Genomic DNA, 21,353 nt, shown 5'->3' with positions numbered 1-21,353 from the left:
AATGCTCTCTATCTCGCACATCTGTTGACTCCGATGCGCACAGTTACAAGGTGATTTGCCTCTCCAAGGACATGTCGGTCTCTCAGTCATTTCGTATCTCATCTGTATCATTTCATGATTGATGCACCGCTTTTTCCTCCCGCCATGCGAGAGAGATAGTCATTACCTTTACACGTCGTGATCTTTTCCATTTCTGTATTCCTTTGCATATGCATCCAAACCACCACGATTTTGTTCCTTCTCTTGATCTTTCGCTGAGCCCACATTCCCTTGCTTTCTTCGTTTCACTGACCACAACTCCCCTCTGCAGCGTTGTCCGACCAGGAAAAGCTTTGGAACTCGAATCTCCTCTCGTCGGGTTTCTCGCGTCTATTGCGGTAGACGAGTGTTGTTGGCCGAGGTTCCGCCTACGCAAAGAAGAGCCATGAGTGTCAGAGAACTAACAAGCAGGTTCGAGCTTTGGTGTTTGGGGCATGTGAGAAGCGCAGAGGGAGGAGAATGCGTTTTGCAGTGGCTTGTTCCGGGAATCTACCCACTTTCGTCTCGGATGAGCGCGACAATCATGGAGTAGAGGTAGAAAAAGAACATCAGCAAGTGGAAGCCCAACTTGATGAAGGACTCCTTCTTGTGCACGTTCAGTTTGCGGAAGATCTCTGTTGCGTCGAGAAGATGTTGGTTTTCGAAGATCCTGTGAGCGCCGTTAGCTTGTGCCGTTCGTTCTTCCTGCACCGTATATGCGCTCTCATGTGCAAGCTGCTTTGCAAAGCGTCTGTGTGCCATGGTATTGCTTACTTCTTTCCGTTCCATGCAATCAAAGGCAGATTCAAGATCAACGGCAACCAGTATCCGTTGATGAGGAACAAGATGGTCAGGAATGCGTGAATGCCGGCTTCAGGAACGATATACATGTTGAGGCGGTTGCAAAGGTCGATCGGGTTGATGTAGTCGCATTCGAGATCGGAGTACATGATGGTGAAGAAGACCTGGAGGAACAAGTTGACGGCATTGAGAAGGACTGCGAGGAGGAATAACCTGGAGAGAGGGACATGCCTGGTCAGTGGTGATGTTCTGCGCGTATTTTGGGGGTGGTGGAGGAGCTGTTTTGGCTGGTGTAGATGCTGCTGCGGGCGCGCAAGACTTACCACGCCTCGCCCGACATGATGGCGGTGTTTTGCGCGCACAGGCGGTGTTGGAGGACGACGAGGGGCGGTGGTGGTCGGGGTCGAGATTGGGTTTGTGGTTGTGGAAGCTTTTCGAGTCGCGGTCGTGGGGTGCGGTGTGCGCTCTCGCCTGCGAAGGATGTGGAGTGGAGGTGGTTGAGGACCTAGAGACGATGGCTGCCCCGATAAGTCTCCGAGCTGCCGAGTGGGAGGCAACAGGCGCGCTGGTGATTGTCGAGTGCTGGCGCAAGGGACGGTCGACGTGACGATGCTCTATTCTGTCTGCCTGGACAATACTGGAGACGTGTTTGGATGCGGGATGTTGCGAGCACGACTTGTTTTGGTTCTCATCGCAACACTGCAGTATCCGCTCACGCACCACGTCATTTTGCGCCTCCACTGCCAAGCTGCATGTGGCCTGCAGCTTCTCGTCCTTGTCAATGCACGGATAACCAAAGATTCATCAAGGACTACCTCATCTCATGTCATATTGTGATGCATTCACTCATATCGACGCGATATGTCATCGCCAATGTCATAACTTTTCGCTAAGTTTACAGCATAACAACACCCACGCCGCCCATCTTGCTCGTGTCGATGTTGTTCCTCTCGTCAATACCTCCTGGCAGCGTCGGCGTCCGCCAATTGAACAGGTAGAAATGGAGCTTGCCATCCCCGGGCTCGAATTTCTGCTCTTTCAAGAACAAGGGGTTGTCAAGAAGCGTGAGCGCATTGAAGACGTGGAAATCCTCCTTCTTGGCAAGAATGAGCACATCGTGCACGAGCTCTTGCAGACGATTTTGAAGTCTCTCTTGCAACTCCTTGGCTTTGACCTTGGGTCCTTTCGGAGCTTGGAATGCAGATTCGGTAGCGTAATAGTAGAGGTATGCAGCACGGATCGTATCCTTCTTGGACGCGCGAAGTACGGTGGACTGTAGCGTGTTAGCTTGCTGTGCACAGAGAGAGCACCATTCACGCTTACCTCGAGTAGATAGTACGAAATGAAATCAGTGATGCGTCCCTCATCCTCTACCACGTAGCTCCACACGACCCCTTTGGACGTCTCGGAGCACATCCAGTGCGCAATCTCCTCATCGCTGAACTCCTGTCGAAGATTGAAGCGCTCGGTGTAGCGTACCAACAAGTCCTTGACAGCTGGGATATCGGCTGGCTTCATTGGTCGCAAGCCCTTAGTTTGCGTGTGAGACTCCAATCGATACTTGTACTTCTGGCGCAGTTCAGTCGATCCAGGTGGCATGTGGCTGAAGCCAGTCTTGTAGAGGTGTTCCCAGTCCAGAGACCGATGGAAATAGCGACATGTGCTTACTGGCGTTGGGAGCAGTGTTCCGGCAGTATATAGTGCTTGGAAAACATCATTTTGATAGCATCGTCGTGTGACCTCCTTGATGAGCACAGGCGCCAAACGCTTGTTTCGCAGCTTGCGGTGAATGGCAAGGAAATTGATCTCGCTGGCATTGACTGTCTGTCCTCTGACCTTCAATGTGACAGGAATACCAGTGATCGAAGCGACAAGCTTTCCCCTCTTGCCATCAGCGGAGGCTTTGGTACGGATACCGATGTGCCATTCCTTCTTCCATCCTGGAGGCTGAAGTGCCCACTTCAGGAATTCTGTGGAGTAGTTGAAGCGGAAGGAACCATCTGTATCCTCGACGTAATGATTGTAAAGCAGATCGTAGAATTCCTGCAGATCGTCCTTGTCTTCCACATCGATCAAGCACCACTCGAAGCTATCCAGTAGCTTCTCCGGCTCGGGCTTGACACTGGCCTTGCAGATCTGGGATGGCAGGATAGCACCTTCAGCGAGGTCACCCTCTTTTCCGCTGGTCGTTTGGAGCAGATTGGGCTCCTTGAACTTTGGCACGGGCTGCGTGTTCCAAAACTTGTAGTCTTCAGGTGCCTTGCCCTCCTTCTTGGCTCCCTCATTGGCTTGTAGCTGTTTAAGAAGTGCTGGTAGATCTTGTACCCCAATAGGCTTATTGTTTTGGATCACATTGGCGAGTGGCTGTTCTGTTGTGGCAGCCTTCTTCTTCTTAGGCTTTCGCTTCTTCTTCTTCTGTGAGGGACTGCCGCCTGCAGCCTCTTGTTCACCGTCCTCCTCGCCCTCCTCTTCTTCTCCGTCATCATTTTGGAGATCATCAGCAGCTTGAGAAGTGGCCATAGGGTCTTTCAATGAATCGTCGGCAACATCGCTCGCCAGCTTGGCATCTGCTGTCTTGTCGTCGGCCATTGCTCCTCCTCAGATGCCCCTCTCTTCGGATTCGCGAGCAGATCGATCCGTCGATGGAGCTGGCTGGGTAGGGGACGTTTATATCGCCTGTCGACAAACGTGGCTTGGCAAACAATTGTTTCACGCGTCTTTATGCAGCAAGCTGTCTCGTGCCCAGCAGGAAACGCGAGAGCTCGAAAGCTGGAAGCTGGCTGCACGAAGCTGGGGACTGACGACCCCACTTTTGCTGCCTGAAATTTAAGGCACGAAGTACACGGCCTTGCGACTGACGACTGACTTCGCGTCTGACAAGATAACTTTGAGACGCATCTATACCCACTACCGACGCACACTCCCAAGTCCAGAACAACATGGCTCAGTCAGAATCCACCATCAACGTCCTCCTGGCGACTTTCGCCGGTCTTGGACTCCCTCGCACGCTGTCTCTACCCACCAAGGCCTCAACTCCAATCAGCGACATCTACAGCACGATCCAGTCGCGATTACCACCCTCCGCAGGAGAAGACCTACTCATCACAACCGTCTCAAACAAGCAACTCCTCCCACACAATGACTCTCCGATCACCACCCTCCTCAGCTCTCCAGACGATACTCTTCTCTCCCTGCGCCTGTCGCGAAGACTATGTGGTGGCAAAGGCGGTTTCGGCTCCCAACTCCGCGCCGCAGGCGGTCGCATGAGCAGTCGCAAGAACCGAAACAGCAATGTGAATCCAAATGCCTCGAATCGCAACCTCGATGGCAGGAGGTTGAGGACTGTGGACGAGGCGAAGAGGCTGGCAGAATATCTTGCCATCAAGCCGGAAATGGAGAAGAAGGAAAAGGAAGAGAGGAAGAAGCGCTGGCAGGAAGTTGTGGATGCTGCGGAGAGGAGGGAAGAGGAGATTAAGAGTGGCAAGGGCGGTGCGGCGAGAGGGAGACTGGATGCGGAGTGGGTTGAGGGCAAGGAGGATGCGGAGAATAAGACGAGGGAGGCTGTTATCAGGGCTATGAAGGAGGGCTTGTTGGAGGAGAGGACGGGGAGTGAGAGTAGTGCCAAGGCGGATGAGAGTGAGGATGAGGATGTTGAGGAGAGCTCTGACTCTAGTGAGGGCGTCAAAGCGGAAGCGTCGAATGGTGGAGGTGGCAGAAGCTTTTACGGCTGGGACGAGGACGAAGACGAGAGTTCCGAGGACGACGAAGAGCCTGCGCCGGCCTACGAAGTCAAAGGAAAAGGCAAAGCGACAGCGTGACGTTACTTTCATTGAGCGTTTATGAAGCTTTGCTCTGCTCTTCTAGCCTAGGTATGATACCCAAGCATTTCCTTCCTTCCATCTCTCAGCGCATCTTGGTGTGTGGTGCCTGCCAACCAGTCAGTCTCTCTGCAATACTCTCACGACCATTTTGCGCCGCGGTTGTAACCACGTTGTCGTTCATTGCGACCGCCAACCAGAGAAAACAAGGGGGGAGAGTGCTTACCTTTGCGGACTTAGAAGAGGCCGAAGAACCAGCCCTTGCGGGAGGTCTTCTCGCCGGTGAAATTCTTCTCGTTGGCCTTGTAGACGGCCTCGGCGTACTTCTTCAGCGAAGCCTCGCAGATCTCCTTGGCGGCCTGGCTGTATGGAGAGTGGCCGGCCAAGCAGCCTTTCGCCAGTGAAAGTCGAGTCAGTATTGTTCTCAAACAGCAAGATTACCTTTTCTTCACCCCGGTCTCCTCCCCTTTCTCCGCCACTCGAACTCGACTCCAAGTCACTCAATCTCCAACCCGCCCGCCGCCGCCGCCGCGCCAAATTGGCAGAGAAACAGAAACAAGAGCAAGTGAAGGAAAGAAGTGAAAACTTACCGGCACACTCAGTGGACGGGTTCTGGAAGTCGACGATCTCGCCGAGACCGGCCTTGCAGATTCTGTCGCCGGCATTCTTGCACGGGACGAGGAGGTGTTCGCAGACGACGTAGTGGGTGGCGCGGTTTTGCTTGTGGACGATGGGAGCGCAGCCGCAAGTGACGATGAGTGGACCGCACATCTTGAGTGGTGTTGATGGTGTGATTGTGTGTGAGAGAAGAGTCTTGTGTGTGGTGTGATAGGTCGTTGGTGTGTTGGCGCGGTTGTGTTGTGTGTTGTGGTGACGGGGAAGAAGGAAGAGAGCAGAAGGGGGGAGAAAGTTTGTTTTTATATTGGGCGCGCGACTGAGCTTGTTGCCGCAGCGGTCAGCGAGATTGTTTTGCTGCGGGTGGAGACGCGCGTTGCTGGGGTCTGGCGCGCGGTGCAGAAGAGGTGAATGTGAAGCTTGGAGTGAGAAGTGAAGCCAACGGACAAGCAGCAACGGAAGAGGCGAAGAACTGCCTACGTTGGAGCAACGGAAAACGAATCGCTTACTGGGCCATCACGGCGAAGGGGACCAAACCGAACACCTGGGAGAACGTTGAAGCAGTTCAAGAACGCCGCCCACTCGAGCACCACTATCCAGATCTCCACTCTCTCGAGCGCCTGAAGCACGATCTACTTCCTGGCCGGCCCATCAGTCCTCTCCATCACTCACGAACAACGGCTTCGCCTCCTTTTCACAGTCTTCCTTCGACCGAGCGCACAATCTCACCAACCAAGCCTTCCAGCCCGCCTCACTCGGCTTACCCTCCTTATTGACCTTCCACAACGTCGACCCATACTTCCTCAGGGCAGCCTCACAGATCCTCTCACAAGCTTCGCTCTGTGGATGGAAGCCTGCCGCGATGCCTGTTCAAGTCAGAAAATCATGCGCTCGTACTGATTGATGGGCAAGGGGCTCGAGTCGAACTCACCAGCACACTGCGTCGGTGGATTCTGGAAGCTCACCGGGTCTGTCAGTCCGGCTCTGCATTCTCTGGAATCAGGCTTCGAGCAGAGAATCTTGTGGTCGGGAAGTGTGAGGTAGTGGTCACAGATCGGGTCTCCGTAGCCTGTCATGCGTTGACAGCTAACTGTCAGGGGACGACACATCTTGTGTGGTAGTTGCCAGTCTCCGATGTTCTGTGCTTATATCGCGTAACGCTTGTGCAGAGAGATGAAGACAGAAGTTTCCGGAAGCCTTAAAATTTGTGGCGAGGACGAAGTGAATGCGGCATTTTTGCCAAGAAGGGGAAATAGTTTGGAAGTGGAGAGTAGCAAACAGGGATGGGTTCGAACAATGAGAACGATAACAGAGTGAACTTCCATTGCTGTTCTTCGATATTGATATCGAGACAAGAGTGACCTGCGAGACTGCTCATTGGAACTTTTCCCCTATTCGAGGAAGATGGAATGATCTATACATCGCACAAGTTCAGTTGTATCTCGTTGAAATAACAAAGATTGTACTCCCGCTCACATCTCTCCAGCTTCCAACAACACCACCAACCCACATCACCATTATCTATACCCAGCACAAACATCCTGATAAACATTCTTCTCCAAACCCGCCGCATCAGTCGGCACATACCCCAAATACGTCGCATAACTATACGTCCATCTCGGATCATTCAACTCCGTCTTCCAAGTCCAATAAACCCAACCATCCATCCCGGGCTTCTCATAAAGCTGCTGCTGCGCCGTAAACCACTGTTTAAACCAAGCCCCATCATTCTTATCCACGCCGGACGTCATAGACCATTCTCCCGTAATAGCGAAATCTTGTCCGGAAACGACTCGTGAATCGGTGCAAGCGCTGTGCATGAGAGAGTACTTGTCGCTGGTACTGCCGAGGGCGAAACCGATGTAATTGTGGTCATCGTAGGCGGTCATTGGGTCGTTCTGGATTGCGGAGGTGGAGCGTGGGTCGCCGGAGCCCCATTTCTTGGACATGAACTGGACGTGGAGTTTTTTGTTGTCTGGGACGTTGAGGGATGCTTCGGCATCACGCACGGCTTTGAGTGCTGCCGGGTAGTATTTTTGAATCAAGCCTGGGACTTCTCCGGGTGCTGGGTAGCGACCGTTCGCATCGTGGTCGGAGACTGGTTCGTTTAGGACTTCGATCGTGCCGACGGAAGAGTAGGCAGAGTTGCTATGGATGCGTTTAGTCATCCATGAGAGCCACTTCTGGGCACGGCCGAAGTTGTAGTCGTTGAAGAAGCCGGCTGGCTTGTTGTTCTGGCCTGTGAAGACGTCCTCTTGCTGGCCGCCTGGCGCCCCGTGGAGGTCGATAATGACATACATACCCAGGTCGGTAGCCTTTTGAACGACAGCGTCCAGATACTGGAGCATTGGAGCAGGATCCGCGAAAGGCTCGCTAGCAGTATCGACGATAGCCGCGTATGACCAGTATCCAATAGGAATACGAATAGTGTTCAAGCCAACATCATGAGCAGATTGGACAGTGGCAGGGTTGATCCAATCTCTCCAGTGGTTTGCAAACTTTTGGTTTCCTGTCGCTCGGTTGCTACCAGTGTAATGGTCTTTCATGCAGTCGAACTCAGAAGCCGAGCTAGCACAGCCCATTTTGCTCCTGCAGAGCTGTCAGACTCCAAGCTTAATATATCGGAATCAAAGGTGACATACCATTCGTTGCTCATCATCCAAGGCTCCGAAACGAGCCATCCTCCAAAGTTGACACCGCGAATCTTGGTCACGCCATTTGGGAGAGAAGGCTCGAAGCGTTTTCCAAGCTGCTCAAATCGGGCCGTCTGGTTGAACGCTGCAAGGTCTTGATCTTGCGGAAGCCAAGCAGTTACACCGCCGGCGAGGAGGGACAAAGCGAGTAAACGATACTGCATATTGATGTTCTGTAGACTGTTTGATGTATCGCAAACGGTGCGTTCCAGGCCGTCATTTATATGTATCGCCTTTGCTGTCCACCACTGAGACCAGATGTAGCATCAGGAGGCATATCGCTTCTTCCGATGTGGTATACGATGTGACCTCGCGAGGCAGTGAACCAATCGGCCTCGATGTGCCTCGAGGCGTCCAGGCTATAATGCGTATGCCGCTCGATGTTGCATCGTCGCAGGTCACTTTTGGCGTTGATCTTGAGCAGTGCAGGTTAGATTCGAGCAGGTCTCAACTTTGTAATGATTATGCATTTGATCATGCCCATCAAGCCTTTGGAGAATGTGATGCCGCGCAGATACAATGATCAGGCGTGCCAATATCTGACAATGAATTTGCGTAGTTGAGAGGCTATTGTTCATGCAAGGCTGTGCCAATGTGACCTTCTAAAGTCAGCAACTCGCTACGGCCATAAGCGTGCAGTGTAGCTCCGTCCATAGACGAATCGGGGGCGTAAGAATACCAATGGGAGATTTTTCGCTTCCCGCATGCGTGCCGGCGTGGAAGGCCTGACGGCGATCCTGGAGCTTGTAAGGCTTATTGTGCAAGACCAAGTGATCCTGTCATGTGTTGGGAAACAGTTGATGAAAGGAGTCGGAGACTCGGCTTGACGGCGATGTGTTATACTGTATCGATCCCTCCCATCGTTCAAGTCAAGTGCTTCAGGATAGGCCGGCGGGGCAATGGGTTTCACCTTGCTTTCCACTGTGGCGACGGCATGGCTGCGTGCGAGCTAATCCGAGCTCGACAACGCAAGAGGTCTCATAGTCGAGCATTGTATTGGAGGGTCGCGAATACGCATTTCGAGGCACATGATCCGACTGAGACAGGTTTGGATATTCTGCTGGGCAGGATGCGACCGCATGACAGCGACGAATACTTTCAGTTCCCTCGAGTGGAAGAGCCGCACCCTCTGCATCGGAGATTTCTGCATTTGGTCGTGCTCTTGTCGATCTGGCGCTAGTCAGCCGTGTTCGCAGGAGGTGTGGCAGCTGTGGCAGCATGTTCATAGATCTGCAGGCACATCAGCTCTTCGAGGCCACTAAATGGAGCTCTGCACGAGGAAGGTGAGTAAGTACGTACCTTCCACAGTTTTGTGCAAACCTCCTTCCCATGCTGTTCAAGGTCGAAAAGTCATCTCAAGACTTCAACGTGGAATCTCGAAGAGACCTGAGAGGTTGATGTCGTGGTTCTCATTTCTCATTATGAACAAGCTGCAAGACATCTGGACCACTTCTATCGCCACGATCTTCTCGATGAATATTCCTCTACTCCCTGATGACCACGCCTTTACTGTCTCTATAGCGACTCTTCAATCTTCACCATCTCCTCGATTATCTTTCTGATATCCGCCTTGGTACTGTCACTAGGCTCCTCGTAAGGCTTTCTCGGCTTCAACTTCTCCTCCGCACCCTCAATTCCCGCATACTTTGCACTCGTCAAACTCACCGCGTACTTCGTGTTTGCAATTCCGGCCTTGCTGAAGTTCTCCGCTCGGCCTGCAATGCGGTGAATACGCAAAGCTTCCTCGGTCTTGCCAGACGTCCACAGCTTGTAGATGTGAGAAACAGTTTTGGGAAAGATGTTGGCAAATGCTGCGATACAGCCCGCGGATCCGGAAGCGAGACCGCCGATGAGGAAGTCGGATTGCCCACCATATGTGGCAAACTCCGTCGATGGGAAGTGCGATGTGAGACGAGTGATTTTGCCGACTTGGGCACATGTCAACTTCGTTCCGACGATGTTCTGGACTAATGCATTAGACTTCTGTCAGCTCCTTCCGGATAACGACAAACACACCTTGTATTTCTTCGCCAGCTCGGCAATCGTCTCCGAATCCAAATCCACTCCATTACAAACACCAGGGAAATTATAGATCACGACCGGCAAAGGACTCTTTTCTGCAATCTCGCCATAAAAGTCTTTGACAACCTTCATGGTCGTCTGTTTTCCAAAATACGCACAAGGCAATACCAGTACGGAGTCCGCTTTGGCTTCTACAGCATCCTGAATGAATTCCAAAACCTGCTTCGTCGAGTGGCCGCCCACACCTGCCATGATGGGGTAGTCAGGTCCGACAGCTTCGCGGGCAGTGCGCAAGAGTGCAGCACGTTCCTGGCGTGTGAGGAGGAAGGTCTCGGCATTGGTGCCGAGGATTACGAGGCCGGCGAGGTGTTGGGATAAGTAAGAGTAGTATTTCTTTTGGGACGCGAGATCAAGTTCGTCGGTGACCGGGTCGAAGAACGTTACGGCTGGGGCCCAGATGCCAGGAGGAGGGACTTTTGGGCTTTGCGAGGAGTGGCCGTTGGTTGCCATGTTGCAGAGTTTCAGTTCGAAGTCTGCTGATGTGCTTGAGGTTTGTGGTTGCCAATGGTCTGTCGTGATCGCGAGATCGAAGCAGTGGCTGATGCTCTGCTTGTTCTTGGCGCTGTAATGTTATTTCCAGTCTTGAGACTCAGTTAGCTATTCAGTGATAGCAGCAGGCGATGTCGACTTCTTATCCATTCGCCGAACTCGGGCACGCATAGCGGATATCGCGGCGGACTAATTTCCACCGAAGAATGGCAGAGCTGGCCGAAGGAGCATGGCAGCAGCAGCTCGAGCTCGCGAGCCCCCAACTTGGAAAGCTTGTCCACAGCTCGTCGGCAATGGAGTCCGATGCTCGTGTGAAGTACATCGTAGGGCCCAGAAGTATATCTGCACGGAGACCTGACGACTAGAATTACTGCCTGACAGCTCGACCGTGCGGGTGACGTTGGACGGAAGGTGCGGATGGCGACAAGCCGAAGCCCGCCGCAGAGGAGGGGCGAGCGACACCACGATATGATCCTAGCAGGGCGTCAGCTTGACACGCGAAGTGGATGAGAGATGAGATGAGAAATGGCGGAATGGTATTCAGTCAAAGACATTATCATATACGACGCTGCTGATTTCCCATAAAATATAAAAACTCGTGAGGTCGTCGCTCGGCTGTGATCCTGTGCTGCTCGTACAGTATTACGCGCTTTCTTCGCTTTCCCAGGGTATATAACTTTCACTCGTTGCTTTTCCAAAGAACACATCTTTCCAATCGGCTGCTTATGCTGCGACTTCACGTCCGCGGACAGAGTCCTCATCGTCGTAGTCTTGTCCAGCGCCGTGCTGCTCAGCAGACACCCACATGCCAGACTCACGGTCCTGGTCCTGGTCAGCCAGGTCGTGGCCGGAGTTCTTGTTGCGGCGGCGTTGCGAAAGTGTGCGAGTGCGCTGGGACAGGCTGGAGGTGACCTTGGCGTTCTGCTCGACCCAGTTGGTGAGGGCATCTTCGCAGTCCTGGATGATAGCCTTGGATGCCTCGTATCCGTCGTAAGCGTTGCGGGTCTCGCCGGGAGTGACTGGAGTGTCGTCAACGAGCTCGAGGAGGTGCTTGCCGAAGCCGGCAATGATGGCCATCTTCTCGCTGTGCTCGCGGAGAGCATCGAACTGGTAGGTGAAGGCAGCCTTCAGCTTCTCGCGGGTGATGTTGGACAGCTGTGCCTCAGCAACGAGCGACTCGGCCTCAGCACGGACAAGCTCCTGCTCGAGCACGACAATCTTTGGGCTGTTTGGCTCCTTGTACTTGAGCTGTGCGATCTGGTCGGTGATCTTCTGCTTGCGGTCTCTGCTGGGCTGGACGGAAGCCTCGATGTTGCGAATGCTCTTGATCGTCACGCGGTACTGGTCGTAGCGGTCCACAAACTGGTCCTCCAGCTCCCCGATTTCGTAGATGAGGACACCGAGCTTGTCGGTAACGTCGGAAACATCGTCATCGCAACCCTCACCCCACAAAGATAGCTGCTGAGCAACCTCCATGCGCTCACGGCCCACAAGCTCCATTGATCGCATGACGTTCTTCTCCATCTTCACCAGCTGCGAAAGCTTCTTTGCGAGGTCTGGGCCGAAAGCGCCAGGGTGGACGGACTTGCGGAATGTGTGGCCTTTACTCGCTGTTAGCTGAACGCTCCCATTTCGCAATTTCTGCTTCTAACATACCAATGTTGGCACGGCCGAAGAGGCGACCACCCTTGGTGGAAGCTGACGGTGGCGGTGGGTTTTGGATTTGCGAGGCGGTCGGCGCGCGCGACTGGCGCATAGAGTATGTGCGATGCATGCTGGGCTGACGGTCTGAGTGAATGCGGTTAATGTGTGGTATATTCTGCCAAAGCAAGAGTTCTGGGTTTGTACAGAGCAATGTGTGGCTGGACGGGCGACGAGGAGTTCTAGAGTATGTATACGTCTCGCCAGGGGTTATCGGAATGATGTCACGAGTGAGCAGTGTGGTGGCTCAGGCCGGAACGTGTCTCGTGCTTTCGAAGATCATTGTTGGCACGGCACCACACGATTGGGAACTATTCCTCAAGGCTCAAGCTGCAGAGATGCCGCGCGCGTCCACTGCCAGCTCTGCCAGCTCCTCCCACTGCTCCAGCTGCGGCCATTCGTCGAGCTTTGTCCATCCATTATTTCTTGTTTCGCATCTGCAGAGCTTTGGCTGTAGCTCTGGCTCGGGCCCTCTCTGCTCGCAAGGCGTCGTACTCTGTGATTCTGACAAACGCCGTGTGGCTGCTCCGGCAACAACAAAGGATTGGCGACAGGTCTGCCGCAGACGTCACCGCCAAAGCTTGTCCGACTCGCCCACGACGCCGATCCTGGGGCACAAACTGGTTGTCGGTCGAACTGGTGCACAGCCAGCGGGCGCCACGCCTCTCCCAATTTCCGCGCAGCCACTCGCTCGCCATCGCCACGACGACATCATCATTACTGCCACATCTTGGGCCGGACAGTGCCGCTGCGAGAGACTGCCGCCCGTGCAGGTACAACTGACGACTGCCGGGGTGAAGTCGTGCAGATGGCTCCGAGGGACAGGAGTCTGGCCTCCGGTTCCTGAACGGATGCAATGCTAGGCATACACCCAAGTGCGCAGTGATGGGCGTTACCGAGCATGCACATCATCTTCTCTGCGTGGTCTCCACAGCGCAAGTCTTAAATCCTCGCCTCTTCCCGGCACGCGAGTACATGGAAGTGCTTCTCTCCGCAAGAAGACAAGACGGGAGCACTTTTGGACCCTCAAACTCAGGACAGACACTTGTTTCATCGTCTTGTTCATACCAATCAACAGAGCCAACAATCCCCTGCCTGCCGTTCAAACGCATCGTTGGGTAACTGGCGACTTAATATTTCCCAAATCACCTCAGATTCGTTGTCGAAAAATATGCCGGGCTTGCGGACACGCTTCGAACGAGTCTCACAGTCACCAATCCCGCGTCACTACGAGCATAGCTTGCACGGACACGAGAACGCCATTTGCAATGCTGAAGCCCCTGTACAAGATACCAAACCTACCACTCCGCATCGCCTACCCCCCGTCGCCAAGACGAACATAAAGTAGCCTACCGACCTCTGCGCCTTCTCACGACCTGACACGCTCCCTGCTTTCCACATTCCAGGGTTCATAACAGCCCGAAACTTTCCACATTGAACCTTGACGTGAAGATCTGGCCGTTCAGGGACGATGGTGATCCCGAGTTTATTCGACAGATGCAGTCAGATGTAGACAACGGTGCCTTATTGTGCAGTTCGTCTGGTAGACTTTGTTGACAAACATCTAGTATAGCCAGGCGACTGCAAGTGTCGATACATCGCTCTCCGCAATGTCGAATCCGAACAAATTCGAAAGGTATGAAGCTAGTGTACCATGCCCCTAAAAGTCTCGTGGAGACCCGGACCCTCATCTATGAAGCGGCGGGATCGAAAGCGATCCGGCGGCAGCTTCGATTCCACCTGGCCCATGGAAATGAGCGTCTACCAAGCGCCAGAGCCTCTCGCTGACAGCGTAATCATGAAAGCGCACGCGAAGAGCGGCGCAAGGACCACGATGGTGCGCTGCGTCCGGAGTGCTTCCCCACGAACAGGCAATAGTCTACCGGCCTCATCGATGCCTGCGAGGGAACATGATGACTTGGCTGCAAATCATACTGCAGCACTCAGATGTTGTGTCTCTGGTTCAGGAGTGCATCCGGACGCTTCTCTCATGCAAGATTGGAGTGTTACTGCACGAGGCGCATTAGCGCATGGACATCCGTTAGCTCACAGAATATAGGACCCCATTGATACCACGCACAGTAGCAACAGGCCACGAATGAAAGCCGAGATGTAACGCACATTTTACGTTAGGGCTTAAAGAAAAGAACATTTCCCAGATTGAGAATAGCCGATCTTGGTCGCCTGGCACTGTTTCTGGCCTCTGTGGAATCGTTACCAGACTCTACGGCCACGCCTGCGACGACTTCCTCTGCATCTCCGATTAGCCTGACTTACACGCCTGCGACCTGCTTCAACTCTACACCGAAAGGGGACGTGTCGCTAGAGTTCGACAAAAAGGAAGCGGACGAGCTGCTGTCAGACAGCGAATACGACAAACGAGACATATCGCTGGAGCTTGGCGAAGAGGGAGCAGACGAGCTACTATAGGCCAGCACCGAAGAACGAGCAATTCTGCACCAGTTAGATGATGTACTCCGGCAAGGCACTCCAATCCTAGCTGGCTCTACCCAATACCATTATAGTAATCACGCGAGGCGCTTATTGTCGCGACTACAGAAGCGTTTCAGCGCCTCAGCAGGGCCGAGAAGGTTGACTAGTTCTACACAGAGCTGTTACCGAATACTGCAAACCGTATAAAGCGCATGCTGTCTTTCCCTCGTCTAGCGCCTGCTTTAAATTCACACTCGCTCGAAGACCTCTATCCACACGACCTAGACTGGGTATTATCCTAGCAATAGGGCTTTCGCGAAGGACTAGACTGTATAGCGATATAGCAGCACTTCTACGATATGGCAAGACAGATCATCCAAGAGCCCGCTAGTACAAGGCCAATCATCTGTATCCCTATCCGACTTTTGCACTCTACGAGGATGTGCGATAATAGCGAAGATCGATATACTCGGCAATTATCCTTTCAAGTCACCGTCTGGCACATCTATAGCTTAGACGGAGGCCTGCTACTCGGGACTGTTCGACAGCTCCGCTCTCTTCTCCGATCGTGGGCCCGTGAAGTAAGCGACGAGAGACTACTCCAGCAGTGGTTCCATGCTGGGTAAGCAGCTAGGGGGCGAGAACATGCAGAGAATCGATAACTTCAACGACTGGTTGCTACCGATTCGACTATAGTTGTCGAGAGGCAGTACTCATACGGCAGGAACAATCATGGTATCGTTCTGCATGAGCTCTAGAAATGTAGGTTACGGGAACGCGCCGCACCATGGACTAGTGGACGAGGCTGTAGGCACATTCTGTCTTCTATTGTACCATCCACAAAAATTCCCATGCCAAGTCTGGTCCTTCTCCGAGATACTTCGAGGCATACAAGCTGCTATCTAGATAGCACACGACTTGGTGGACCATACTATTAAACAGCATGGTCCATCATTGCCCCCCTCAATCAACGCAGTCAGCTACTCTTCCTTTTACAACTCAACCCCCTTCTCCAATCTGAACTTATTCCTCTTCGACCCTTTAACGCCTACATCGACCTTAAACAAGCCTCCCTGATACTTCACACTCCATGGATACTTCTCCGGTTCCTCCTCCTCTGCAGTCGTAATGAATAGCTCCGTACCGCAGATCTCCGGACAAGTCACACATCTCGTCGGAACATCTACTTCAGCCACAATTTCACCCTTCGGATCAACTCGAACGACTTTCCCTGTCCCAAACAGCGCAACCCAGAAATGGCCTTCTTCATCCTGACAATGCCCATCCGGCACTCCACCTTCAATAGGACATTTGAAGAATGTCTTGCCTTCATCGAACCGGATTTCACCAGTGCCGGGATTGTAAGGGTATTGTCTGATTTCTCCTATTGGAGAATCGGTCAAGTAGATGGTATCGTCATTCAGAGACCAGGACGTTCCATTTGGAATTGTGACGTTCGATTTTACGCGGTGCATGCTGAGGTCCGGGTCTAAGCGGAAAATTATACCTTCGTCGGTGAAAGGTTTGGAGCCTAGAACCGCTGGGTCGTTCATTGTTCCGACGTAGAAGCGGCCTTTGGTGTCGACTGCGCCGTCGTTGGAGCGCATGCGGTGGGCAAGGGAGGAGCCTTTGCCTGGAATTTGCAGATTGATGTTAGTCTGATGTGTGTGTGTCTCACAGTTAATAGCGATTGAGATCGAAAACTCACCAGGCTTCCCGCCCCCATCATCCTTCTTTTCTGCTTCTGTCCAGAACTCCTTCAAGATCCTCATCTTTCCCGTCTTCTTATCGAAGATTCCATACCCGCTCTTGCCGCCGAATATGAATTTCTCACTTCCATCTTCGCCTTCGATGTCCGCCGTCGTCCCGATCGAATACACAAGATCCCATTCCTTGTGCGAGCCGGGTCCTTCCTTCAAGTCGATCGTGTGAAGCTTCTCTTTCACGATGTCGACGAAGCGTAGGGAGTTCGTAGAAGCTTCGTAAAAGGGAGCCTCGCCCAGGCCGCATGAAATAGGAAGGTATGGGGAGGTGATCTTGTACTTTTTAATTTCGTGAGGCATCTTTCTTGTTTCTGTTGCTCTTGCTTGCGGTGGATTTGCTGTTTTCTTGGATGTTGTCGGGGTTTTGGTAGCTGACACGGAGTCTGTGGTGGCGGCTAAATGTATGGAGGTAACGTTCGGAAAGTGGACCCGAAGTTCGTCATCGTGATTGCCCATGGTATGCCCGCAAGGTGGGAAAGTGCAAAGATGAAGATGCGAAGGTGTGCAGTAGAACGTCGTGCAATATGAAGGAGCTCGAATTCGCGTGAATGCAATTCGTCTCTCGGGTGTAGCAGGGGACATAGTGCCACATATTCATCGCATGGGAAAACCTCAGTAGGCTCGAAACTGCTCAGGTATTGATACACATTCGCTTTTAGTTATGCTGCCTTTGTACAAAGGCTCTCCTCGGAGTGCCCGACCATCATTCGTGATGCATCCTTTCGCGTTATTTCTTGCGAAACCTTCGCTTCAGCCCTGCAAATCTCCAACACCTCCCAAAGTCATCGTCTTGACCACAATGTATTCATCGATACCATATTTTGATCCTTCGCGTCCAAAACCACTGTGCTTCACGCCGCCGAAAGGTGCTGCAGGGTCCGAAATGATGCCTGTGTTGATGCCAACCATGCCGAACTGCAGGTGCTCCGCCACTCTGTAACATCTCTGAATGTCCTTAGAGAAGAAGTAGCCTGCAAGTCCGACTTCAGCAGCATTGGCCAGCTCAACAACTTCTTTCTCAGTCTCGAATGGGAAAAGCGCTGCGACAGGTCCAAATGTCTCCTCGGACGAGATCTTCATCTGCTTCGTCATGTCACGAATGACAGTAGGCGCGTAAAAGTTGGGTCCCAGCTCCGACAGCACCTTTCCACCAGCAAGAACTTTGCCGCCATTCTGTACAGCGTCATCAACATGCGATTGCACTTTTCTGACTGCTCGATCGTGAATAAGCGGGCCATGAGTGACGCCCTCGTCAAACCCATGACCGACACTGAAGTTCTTCACCTTCTCCGTGAAAGCTTTTGTGAATTCCTCGTAAATGCCCTTTTGCACATAGATTCTGTTGGCGCACACGCAGGTTTGACCACTGCCACGGAACTTGCTCGCAATAGCGCCGTTGACAGCAGTTTCGAGATCTGCATCATCAAAGACAATGAAAGGAGCATTGCCGCCAAGCTCAAAGGACAATTTCTTTAGGGTGTCGGAAGATTGCTTCATCAACAGCTTGCCCACTGCGGTGGATCCAGTGAAGGAGACCTTTCGGACAATGTTGCTCGATGTAATCGCTTCGCCCACTTCGGGCGTATTCTCGAGTGATGTAACAATATTGACAACACCAGCTGGGATCCCGGCCCGGTGACCCAACTCCATAATAGCGGCAGCGGTGTAAGGTGTCTCGCCGGGAGACTTGGCGACTACTGTGCAGCCTGCTGCAAGTGCCGGTCCGATTTTACGCGTGATCATCTACAGAAATGTTAGGGCTTGCGTAATACTCATTGTTTCCTTCAGTCTCACGGCTGCTGGGAAATTCCATGGTGTAATCAGTCCACAAACTCCAACAGGTTCCTTCACGGTGAACACCCTATTTCCTGCGACAGTAGCTGGTATCGTGTCCCCTGTTAGTCGCGGTGCTTCTTCGCTGAACCAGTTGAAAAAGCTCGAAGCATAGGCGACTTCGCCTTTGGCATCTGTGAAGGGCTTGCCGTTTTCCCAGGTAATCAACCTTGCCAGATCTTCGCTGTTCTCGATCAGGAGATTGTACCACTTTCTGAGGATATCCGCCCTTTGTCTCGCAGTAGTCTTTCGAAACGAAACCAAAGCATCGGATGCCGCTTGGATCGCATCATTGGTGTCGTCCTTGTTCATCTCAGGCATGGTGCCAATGACTTTTCCTGTTGCTGGGTCGTGAACTTCGAAGCTCTTGCCGCTTCGGGCATTTACCCATTGTCCATTAATATAGCATTGCTCTTTGAATAGCGTCTTGTCTGCGAGTGGAGGGACCTGGTGGGCGTTCCTCGAAGCAGTGCTGGACAGCAGTCTGAGGTGGTTCGTTCGACGAATCTGGCTGCGAAGGGCGGGCGTCCTGGAGACGGTGTTGAGAATTGACTTCATGGCTGCGAGTAATGTCTGTGAAGAAAGTCACAGCAAAAGTGTTCACATTTCTGCTGGTAGTACACAGCCATGTCACAATGGCAGCTCCATAGCATCATGGCGAAACATCGTATCGATAGATACCCTCGGCTGTACATGCCCCAATGGGTTGGTTTCAATGGGGAAGGACCGGCCTGAGACTTACATAAGCCATGCCTAGCCATGCGAGACTGACCACTTCCTACGCTTCTTCCCGAACCTGCCATCTCGCCAACATCGCAATCACCACTGGTGATGCACGCAATACCTCGCAAACGCGACCGTAACGAGGCGTTCCACCGGACTTAAACGCTCATCCGCCCGGGACCGCCTCACTTGAGAACGTGTGGCGCCATCCTGGATGAGCGACATCTTCACGCAGGCATTCCCACGTTGTCTTTGCAGGTCCAAGGCAGGTACAGCCAAGTTCGCGTATTCTGGATGGCGCATCTGTATCAGGCCAAAGAACATTCACCGTTCCTGAGTACTCTGTACATGACTAGTAATTTGATTCGCATACGACGACAGGCATCGGTAAGCAGTGCCGGACGTGAACTATACTCGGACCTCGCCGCCCGCCGCTTAGCAAGACGCAATCCAACCAGCCACTACTGAGTGAAAGAGTGCTGACAAAGTTCGACACGCTTCAAGGATGCCTGGATTCGCAACCAGTCCCTCGGTGCTCGCGACGAGCATGCGGGTTTTCGTTCGATCCGGTGTCAACTCCACAGCCCAGGATTTGCGGTATACGAACCAATGTTCAATAAATGTTTGACTTTCGATGCTAATTGAGCAGCGAAGGAGAACGCTACGGCCGGATCTCTGTGGTCGACAGGAAGAATTTCAATCACTAATCTTGGTACTTACGCGCCAAACAGTGTTCAACGCTCGCTGGGCTTATATGCAGAACCCATGGTCTCTTTGGGCGCCTGCACGATAGCCTCAGCCATGGAACCGAGATCTTCCCAGGAAGTTGACATGTGCTTCCCTACAACGAATTGACTGAAACCCCTCATCCTCGCATGTGTTCGTATTACCGTTTGTTCAGATGCCCGGAAACGGATAAACTGGTACACTGGTAGACTGTGTGGTCGCATTTCTCCAGATGTCCTGACATTCGCAGAGCGACTCTGAACGCTTACCACCCGAAGTATGAAACACTCCGCCGCGGGAGAGCCGGCAAATGACATGCTTACTGCCCAGTATACACCCGTCAGCCATGAAGAAGAGCGACCAAGAGCACTCTCTCCGCGCTCGACCTCGTTCTTCGCGTGGCGAGGTCGCAAGAAGAAGTCGCGGCCTCGACAAGCGGCCGCACTCTTCATCGAGTATGGCCTCGAACCCGGAGACCGAACACAAGGTTACGACAAAATTTGCAACATCTGTCGAGAAGGAGTGCGCGGGCCAGTCGTCACGGTGTGCAAGCACACATACTGCTTCTCTTGCATCTACACATGGCTCGGACGAAGCTCTTTATGCCCTGATTGCCGGCAACAACTCAAGCGAGACTGGACGAGTGACTCCAACACTTCTAACACCGTCACTCCGACCAAAGGCTCTACCGAACGTAATTCCACGTCACACGAGATTGGCACCCCGCAGAGCTTACCTATACCGAAGTCGGGATATTACTTCAGGGCACGTAGTCCAGACGTGCAGGAGCTTTCCAACCGACTGGCCGCTTTGACGCGACACGATGCGGCGCCCCGAACCTCACAGGACACGACAAGCACGACATCGACGACATCATCCGGCTCGCAAGGCAGCCGCACTTGGTGCCTGCAGAGACGCAGTCCACTCAGAAACCAAGCCGCCGACCTGAACCTGTCCTACCAGCTGCGGGATTACAACCACTCTAGCGAATCGCACCGACGTCGCAACGATGAGCAAGCCTACACGACAGCGTCCAGCGTCAAGTCGGTATCGCCTGAACCGCCGTCAAGAGTCAAAACGCCATCGCCGCCATCTCCAATGCTCGATACCTTCCGTGCCGACAAGAGACCACATTCTCCTCCAAGGCGACCCATACAGGACCGGCATCCGCCACCAGTTCCCACCATAACTACCATAACCATCAACGCCGACGAGCTCCTCGGCACGATGTATCGAATGGAAACAAAACTCCTGTCGAAAGAAGACCTCCCTCCCCTCCCGATCCGTTGTCGCGCAATGTCCAAATGCGTCTGGCGCGAATGGCGAGAACTTCTTCACGCATACCAAGGTCACGAAATGACCATCGAAGCACTCATCCAAGCTTTGATCGCATCCTTCCAAAAGACCGTCGTCGATTACGGGTGGGCTACAGACTGGACGGAGTTAGACGAGGCGTTCGTGAAGGTCATGCAGAGGATTGCATGGAGTGTTGCTTCTTCTGCTGCTCCTGCTGCTGCTCCTGCCGCTCCTACTGCTGCTTCTCTCGCTGAAACTGCTGGGCCGACAGGGGTGGTTGGCGAGGCGACTTCAAATCAAGGGGTACTGTAAGCATATTGTCGTTGTTGCTGGTACAGGACTGGGATGAGCGACGGACACAC

The 21,353-nt window shown here is 53.0% G+C and overlaps 10 protein-coding genes across 10 annotated transcripts; 2 read left to right on the top strand and 8 right to left on the bottom strand.

The window, feature by feature from the left end:
• Positions 1-528: 528 nt before the first annotated feature.
• ERV14 (COPII-coated vesicle protein) lies at positions 529-1,159 on the bottom strand (the record flags this gene model as incomplete). The annotated part of the gene is made up of 3 exons (XM_023594239.2): positions 529-688; positions 793-1,032; positions 1,143-1,159. 3 exons carry the CDS (start codon positions 1,157-1,159, stop codon positions 529-531), a joined length of 417 nt encoding a protein of 138 aa, XP_023459141.1.
• Positions 1,160-1,714: 555 nt separating this feature from the next.
• On the bottom strand, positions 1,715-3,408 carry RHO25_001628 (uncharacterized protein; the record flags this gene model as incomplete). Its single annotated transcript, XM_023594238.2, has 2 exons — positions 1,715-2,092; positions 2,143-3,408. 2 exons carry the CDS (start codon positions 3,406-3,408, stop codon positions 1,715-1,717), a joined length of 1,644 nt encoding a protein of 547 aa, XP_023458660.1.
• A 350-nt stretch (positions 3,409-3,758) lies between these two features.
• On the top strand, positions 3,759-4,637 carry RHO25_001627 (uncharacterized protein; the record flags this gene model as incomplete). The annotated part of the gene is made up of 1 exon (XM_023594237.2): positions 3,759-4,637. The coding sequence occupies one exon, from the start codon at positions 3,759-3,761 to the stop codon at positions 4,635-4,637; it is 879 nt and encodes a 292-aa protein (XP_023458659.1).
• Positions 4,638-4,873: 236 nt separating this feature from the next.
• On the bottom strand, positions 4,874-5,408 carry RHO25_001626 (uncharacterized protein; the record flags this gene model as incomplete). Its single annotated transcript, XM_065602128.1, has 2 exons — positions 4,874-5,028; positions 5,228-5,408. 2 exons carry the CDS (start codon positions 5,406-5,408, stop codon positions 4,874-4,876), a joined length of 336 nt encoding a protein of 111 aa, XP_065458200.1.
• A 1,361-nt stretch (positions 5,409-6,769) lies between these two features.
• On the bottom strand, positions 6,770-8,109 carry RHO25_001625 (uncharacterized protein; the record flags this gene model as incomplete). The annotated part of the gene is made up of 2 exons (XM_023594235.1): positions 6,770-7,841; positions 7,895-8,109. The coding sequence occupies 2 exons, from the start codon at positions 8,107-8,109 to the stop codon at positions 6,770-6,772; spliced, it is 1,287 nt and encodes a 428-aa protein (XP_023458651.1).
• A 1,351-nt stretch (positions 8,110-9,460) lies between these two features.
• Positions 9,461-10,477, bottom strand: RHO25_001624 (uncharacterized protein; the record flags this gene model as incomplete). Its single annotated transcript, XM_023594234.2, has 2 exons — positions 9,461-9,907; positions 9,962-10,477. The coding sequence occupies 2 exons, from the start codon at positions 10,475-10,477 to the stop codon at positions 9,461-9,463; spliced, it is 963 nt and encodes a 320-aa protein (XP_023458654.1).
• A 762-nt stretch (positions 10,478-11,239) lies between these two features.
• On the bottom strand, positions 11,240-12,290 carry PIL1 (Eisosome core component; the record flags this gene model as incomplete). Its single annotated transcript, XM_023594233.2, has 2 exons — positions 11,240-12,117; positions 12,173-12,290. 2 exons carry the CDS (start codon positions 12,288-12,290, stop codon positions 11,240-11,242), a joined length of 996 nt encoding a protein of 331 aa, XP_023458653.1.
• A 3,352-nt stretch (positions 12,291-15,642) lies between these two features.
• RHO25_001622 (uncharacterized protein) lies at positions 15,643-16,713 on the bottom strand (the record flags this gene model as incomplete). The annotated part of the gene is made up of 2 exons (XM_023594232.2): positions 15,643-16,283; positions 16,359-16,713. 2 exons carry the CDS (start codon positions 16,711-16,713, stop codon positions 15,643-15,645), a joined length of 996 nt encoding a protein of 331 aa, XP_023458656.1.
• A 450-nt stretch (positions 16,714-17,163) lies between these two features.
• On the bottom strand, positions 17,164-18,804 carry RHO25_001621 (uncharacterized protein; the record flags this gene model as incomplete). The annotated part of the gene is made up of 2 exons (XM_023594231.2): positions 17,164-18,156; positions 18,208-18,804. 2 exons carry the CDS (start codon positions 18,802-18,804, stop codon positions 17,164-17,166), a joined length of 1,590 nt encoding a protein of 529 aa, XP_023458655.1.
• Positions 18,805-19,974: 1,170 nt separating this feature from the next.
• RHO25_001620 (uncharacterized protein) lies at positions 19,975-21,303 on the top strand (the record flags this gene model as incomplete). Its single annotated transcript, XM_023594230.1, has 1 exon — positions 19,975-21,303. One exon carries the CDS (start codon positions 19,975-19,977, stop codon positions 21,301-21,303), a length of 1,329 nt encoding a protein of 442 aa, XP_023458658.1.
• Between the last annotated feature and the right edge of the window lie 50 nt (positions 21,304-21,353).

Source organism: Cercospora beticola, chromosome 1, assembly GCF_033473495.1.
Source record: "Cercospora beticola chromosome 1, complete sequence".
Taxonomy (NCBI): Eukaryota; Fungi; Ascomycota; class Dothideomycetes; order Mycosphaerellales; family Mycosphaerellaceae; genus Cercospora; species Cercospora beticola.
This window is presented reverse-complemented; position numbering and strand designations above follow the sequence as displayed.